We start from the raw sequence: 6,134 nt of genomic DNA, 5'->3' as shown, positions 1-6,134 counted from the left end.
CCCCCCCCTCCTTTCCCTCAAAATGGAAGAAGTTAGATTGTTTTAAAAGAGATGTTTCCCATAAACTCATTGTTTAACTTTTTGTTTTCTCGTTTTTGCCCATCAGTTCATCTATGGCCGTCTGGAAATCCTGAATAATGGCGGCGGTTTCACAGACATCTTTGAGCAGCAGGCGACGCTGTACGCAGACAAGAAGAGTGCTCAGTCAGTCATGACGGTGAGTATACACTCTCCGGAGTTGTGATGTATTTGTTTTTGTGCAAAGCATGTTATTACAAATGTCCAGCAGTGAATATACTCTTTTATACTCCTTGACACTTTGTAAATAAAGACTGGCTTTTTTTTTTTGGTTAATTAAAGAAATATTTTGACTCAAGTATTGCTTTTGAATAGATGCTCATTTTATCTATAAACTTTGAAATGTTGTGAATAATTGATCATTTTGTGGAGGGGGGAAAAACACAAACTTTTGTAAATGTGTAAAAAGACTCGGACACTTTGCAACCTTGTCAATAAATCCCTGGTCACTTTTTGAGTGAGTGCTGAGTCCCATTTGTCAGAAAACATTGTTACATTGTGAATGAACACATGGATGTTTGTGAATAAAGTCTCCTGCTCGAATTGTCCAGATAAACTTTCTTCCAGTTCTAATAGTAGTCCTCGGTTGTGTTGAGATGTAAGCCTGCATGGCCTGGGTGGGTGAAATAACACACAGACAAGTTTGTGATACTTCAACAAGGGGATTTCTGTACTAGATGTTTTCGCTGACAAAATTTTAAGTGGTGTGATTTTCTTAATTAATTGAACTTCTAAAAAGATACATGGGGTGGAAAAAGTCTGTAATTTCTTAGAATCCTAAATGTAGGTGTTTTTCACACCTCCATCAACACTATTTAGGAGTTAAGCTTCATCCCTGTCAACTAAGAGGCTAAGAGGAATTCAGTGGTCCAACCGAAAGATCGACATACTCGATTACTCGATAAAAATTATCTATTCACGGGAATCAAACTCGGGTCTTCAATGGGACGACAAAGCGTCTTAACTGCAGCCCCTTGCATCAGTTGGTAATTTCTCTCATAGACATCTTTCCCCCCCCCCCCCCCCCTCCCACACACACAAAAAAAAAAGAAAATTAATCAAGTTCCCTTCTTCTTCCCATTCTCTCTCCTCAGTAATGGTTATGACAATAATAGGGTATTGCAATTCTACTGCACATTCCATGTTTCCTCTCTCAATAAGCACCCATCTCCTGCCTTCCCTACCCCTCTCCTTTTTCTCTTCTCATTGTTTTCTTTTCTGTTCTTACATTTGGCAGTGTGACTTTTTTACAAATACTTTTGTCTCAAATTTATGTTTTGGGGTTTGTTTTGCCAATAATGATTGTGTGTGATGTGTTATGGTTTGTTGTTTTTTTCTTTCTTTTGCAGAAAGGCAAAAAGAAAGGGAAGGAAATGTTCAATGGCCTCAAAGTGAAAGTGAGTTATTCTCGAAGGCTTTATAGTAGAGAGTTAGTTTAGTAGAGTTAGTCTTTCAAACTTTTTGCTGTGGTCTGCTGGGTTCACACATGCTGCTAGCTAGGGGGTCACACCTGCATTTGACAAGACTGCTACTGATTGCTTCCATCATTTGTCTTCTCTTGTTCCACTTCTTTTCCCTCCCCCTTTGTATTTCCCCCAATCTTACTCGTAAATACGTGGGTATGTAGTGGTTGCTCTTGTGTTTTCTACCTCTGTTTTTGGGGGGTTTTTTGTTACAGCGTTACTGTTGCTTTTGTACATTTGCCAGCATTTTTCCGGCTAACAGTGTCCATATTGAGTTCAGTTCCTCTTTCTGTGCCTGCTTTCCTTGTCTCTCTTCCGCTCGGAGGCACAACATGGGTTCCGGGTAGAGGGCGTTGCCGCTAGCACTGCTTCTTTTACTCTGGCAATATTGTTCCTTTTTTAAAATTGTTGTATAGCTGTAATTAGTTTGATGCCGTGTTTTCTCCTGTTTCTCTTTCAATATGAATCAGTGGTTATATAGGTCCATCAACAGGTTTTGATTTGTGTTATTATATTTTTTTATTTCTTTTTTTTTATTTATTTTTTTTTTTTTTTAATCTTGGTTGTTGTTGGGGGGGTTTTTTGGGGGGGGTTCAGGCTTTTGGGGGTTTTTTTTGTTTAATATTTGTTTGAGGTTCGAGTTGCATCTATTTTATGAGGTCATCAATGTTTTACTATTCTAATTACACTTTTTGTTTTGTGTTGAGTTGTTGTTGTTTTTTTTTTGGGGGGGGGGTGTTACATGCGAATATTTTTGTGTGGATTACATAGTTTTATTTTAAGTAACACTTGTAGGTTCATTTATTTATGTTGTGTTCCATTCATATACTTGGATCTGTCTATGTTAGTCACGGAGATTGCCTTTGTCCCTGTAGGTTCTTTTGCAAATACGTCAAAATAAGGTACCCGTTCTCCCTCCATCTTTGCTTTTATCCACTTTTTCTGCAAACTCTACATCGTATATTTTATCACTATATCTGCTACTCAGGAATCTACCGTCACTTTGTTTATGGTGCTGGCTTTGGGCTGCCCAACTGCATTACTTACATATAATATAAAGTTTTTCTTGATCGCGTCTTATATAGACTCTCATCTGCATGTTTTTGTGTTTTTTGTGTTTTTTTATGTGTATACCGTAAGATGGGGCTAGATTTTTGTTCTAAGCGCTTTCTGGTTGTCACTGCAGCTACATCTGTGTGGTGGATATACTCACCGTCTGCTTGGCTAGGCGGAGGGATTTTGGTCTCTGTGTGTTAGTTACTAGCCACAAAGCTTTTCTAGCCGTAAGCTCAGGCTGGCTTTTTCAAAACAGGGGTTTTTTGGTGCTGTTTCCCTTGTACGTGCTTTTCTTTGTGTCTCTTATGATTGGCTTGGGGCTGTTTTGTTTTTTATTTTATCTGTTGGTGTTTGTGTGCTGGCTCTTGAAAGAAAAAAAATTAGTTTTGCAATTTTTGTTCTTTTTATGGTGTTCTGTGTTTTGTTTGGTTGGTTCCTTTATTTTTCTTTTTTCTTTTTCTTTTTTTTTTTGGGGGGGGGGAGATGGGGGGGACCCCCTTTCTAGTCAACCTATAGTTCTTTTTTTGTTGTTGATGGTTTTGTCTTGTATATTAGCTTATAGATCTTTACTTTTCCTTTTATTTAAAAAATAAAAGTTCTTGATTATATTAGTTGATAGCTCTTTATAGTTAATTTCCAAAGATTGCATTTCCTTACTGTTCTTTAAAAAGAAAATTTCCTTTATCTCATCTAACATTTCTGTACTCTTTTTTGTTGAAAATGTGTCCTTTTTGGCTAAACTGACCTTTCTTTTCTTATGAATTACTTATGTCAGCTCATGTTCTTTTAAGTTTTGTTGGGGTTTTTTAAGGGGGGGGGGGGGGGTTTGCCTCTAGTGTTCGCTTAAAGATCTTTACCAGAAATATTTCTCCTTTATCAGTCTAGCCTGGTGCCAGCTTGGCCCATACTTTGATACTCCATACTGAACTTGAAAGTTCACAAGAAATTGTAGTTAAAGGTATAGTGTATACACATTTTGCGATAACCCTATCAACAAGGTAAATTCATATGAGAGGCAGGACTTCCATGATTAATATCCACCTCCGATGAAACCAAGTTAAGTGGGTGGCGAACCTCGGGCAACTCGTCAAACGGTGGGAGTTCCCTTACTTTCAGCTAGAGATTCAAACCAGGGTCATCCATACTTCAGTTCAGCATAATACCAACCGAGTCACTTAGCTGGCCGAGCAATATATGACAGTGAGAACCAGTTTCCCTGTTTTAATACACGTTTTGGTAACCGCAACCGGGTATTTTTCTTTGTCATTTTATTTCGGGCTCACACACTTGTTCCGTTCTCTTGATTTTAAAAACATATCTTGTCTGATCCATTTTTATGTAGGTTTGAAGTTTGAGGGTTTATTTTATTTGTTGCACTATTGACTGGGAGGGAGAGGAGAAGTTAAAGGGGGGGGGGGGAGAGATGGTTGAGATGTGTGTGTGTATGTTTGTGGGGAGGGGAGGGGGGGGGTATTTATTTATTCTGCTTATTTGAGTTGATATGGAAATGTGTCTATTTGCTGCCAGTATCATTTTCAGCAGCCTCCCCTTAAAATATTTAGGGTTTTTTGTTGTTTCTTTATATGGGGGGGGGGGGGAGGGCTGGGCAATTTTTTGTTTTCGGGTGATGGTTTTGTAGTGATAACTTCAGTGTTTATAAAGTGGCCAGTTTTTTGTCTTGTCCAGGTGTTTGTATTGTAATTTCTCAAAATGTGTAGGCTATATATTTCTTTTACCATAGCATGAATGCACTTTTTTAAATTTCCCGTGTACCATTAACTAAACACAGGACAGGAAGTGTATTAGTTATTATAATGAAGGGCTTATATAATTGCACAAGGTTGTGTTTAGGTAGGTACTGTTTTAGGCACCAATCCGATTGTTGTGTTCACAATAGCTTGATCACTGGGAGCATCAATCCGATTGTTGTGTTCACAATAGCTTGATCACTGGGAGCATTTTGTGGCGGATTACCTCCGTGGTCACTTTTGCAAAATCCTCATCAGTGGAAAAAGTTTTGACTGGAGACTGAAATGGACCCTTTTCGTACCACGAATTATCAGTATATGGTCGAAAGGTGTACAGAAAAGCACAGATGTAACGCTGCTTAGTACAGAAAGAGTTAATGTCTGATTCTATCTCTGACTTAATGAGGCTAGACAGGTTTTGGGGGTATTTCTTTAGCTTCTAGAGTACATTCACTCTTTAACCTGATGGTCTATAGTGTTTTGGTCTTTGATTTGACACCCGCCTCATTTTTTAAAAAGGAAAACAGAGTCTAGCTTTGCCATTTTGGGTTCCAGGGCACCACTTTTTTTTTCCTTCTTTTTTTTTTTGCTTGTAGATCAACCATCTTCCCCATAGTTATAACTATCTTCTTTTAAGTTGTACCTCTCTTTTCTGTTGTTATAAATATGTCCCCATGTAGTTACAGCTATCTTGTCCTGTACTTATAGAGCTATCTTTCCTAAATATACAAGTCTTTCCTGCAGCTAAAAACTCCCTCGTCGTTATGACTTTTTCCTTGCGTAGTTTAAAATATTGTTCTTGTACTTACAAATGTCTTACCCGTAGACATGTTCTTGCAGTTAAAACTGTCTTCCTTGTATAAATAGCTATTACCGTCTGTGGTTAAACTACCTTCTTTGTAGTATTAATTATTACTATAACCACATGTGGTTAAACGTATCTTTCATGTACGTAAAACAATCTTCCCTGTAGTTATTATAATTATCGTCCCTGTTATTGTAACCATCTTCCCTGTAGTCACAATTGCAAATGTTTAGCTCTGTCCTGTACTTATAATGTATCACTATCTTTCCTCTTAATTTTACTTTTCCAAAGAACTCGACAAAGCTCCACGAGTGTTCTCTCTGCTCTCACTCGTCATGTGATTTCAAGATTTGAAGTCATTGTCATGATGTGACAGGAACTAACTCTAGTGGTGTGGGACGGTTACTCACAGTAGAGATCTGGCTTGTTTGTGATTGGAAGTGTAACGTATTAACATTTCCCCGTGGGTAGTTGTCGGGCACTCCACTGATGTGGTCTGCTCCTTCTTTCCTTCCGACATAATGTCTTTATCGATCCTCCTTCTTTTCCTTGTTTATCACTATCTCGCAACACCTCTAATCTTCGGCACTTAAATGACCCTCTATTTATCTTAAGTTGCAAGTGCTGTAAAACTCTTGTTAAAAATATTAAAACTTAACAAGACTAACACTTTCCCGTGATAGTAAATAATCTAAAACTCAACTTTTGACTTGCTAAGGCTGTTACACACCATCTTACCCCGCACTCTACGGGTAACGAAATAAAACGCCGTAACCAATTTTAAAAATCACTCTGTGCTTAGCTTAGGCTGTTCGCACCCTTTCCTCTCGTCCTGGCTCTGATCTTGTCATTCACAAAACTGAACTTTGCACTTTGCCTGCTGACCTTTGACCTGCAGGCTGCTCCCATGATGTCAACGGCTGTGAACTCTGTAAGTGCTTCTTCCTGCCTGAGATGGCGGGTTCTTTTTTTTTTTTTTGGTTT

At 38.4% G+C, this 6,134-nt stretch overlaps 1 protein-coding gene across 2 annotated transcripts in view; it reads left to right on the top strand.

Annotated features, from left to right (window-relative positions):
• The window catches only part of LOC101861029 (DENN domain-containing protein 1B), a 40,724-nt gene that overhangs the window by 13,787 nt on the left and 20,803 nt on the right, over positions 1-6,134 (top strand). The window contains exons 15-17 of one of the 2 annotated variants that reach the window (XM_013080756.2): positions 107-217; positions 1,428-1,475; positions 6,049-6,081. In XM_013080756.2, coding sequence (XP_012936210.1) covers positions 107-217; positions 1,428-1,475; positions 6,049-6,081 — 192 coding nt within the window. The remainder of the gene's footprint in view (positions 1-106; positions 218-1,427; positions 1,476-6,048; positions 6,082-6,134) is intronic. The other variant, XM_005095205.3, reaches the window with a different exon arrangement.

The sequence above is a fragment of the Aplysia californica genome, unplaced genomic scaffold (genome assembly GCF_000002075.1).
Source record: "Aplysia californica isolate F4 #8 unplaced genomic scaffold, AplCal3.0 scaffold00098, whole genome shotgun sequence".
Taxonomy (NCBI): domain Eukaryota; kingdom Metazoa; phylum Mollusca; class Gastropoda; order Aplysiida; family Aplysiidae; genus Aplysia; species Aplysia californica.
Note: the sequence above shows the minus strand (reverse complement) of the source record. Positions and strands in the feature narration are given on the sequence as shown.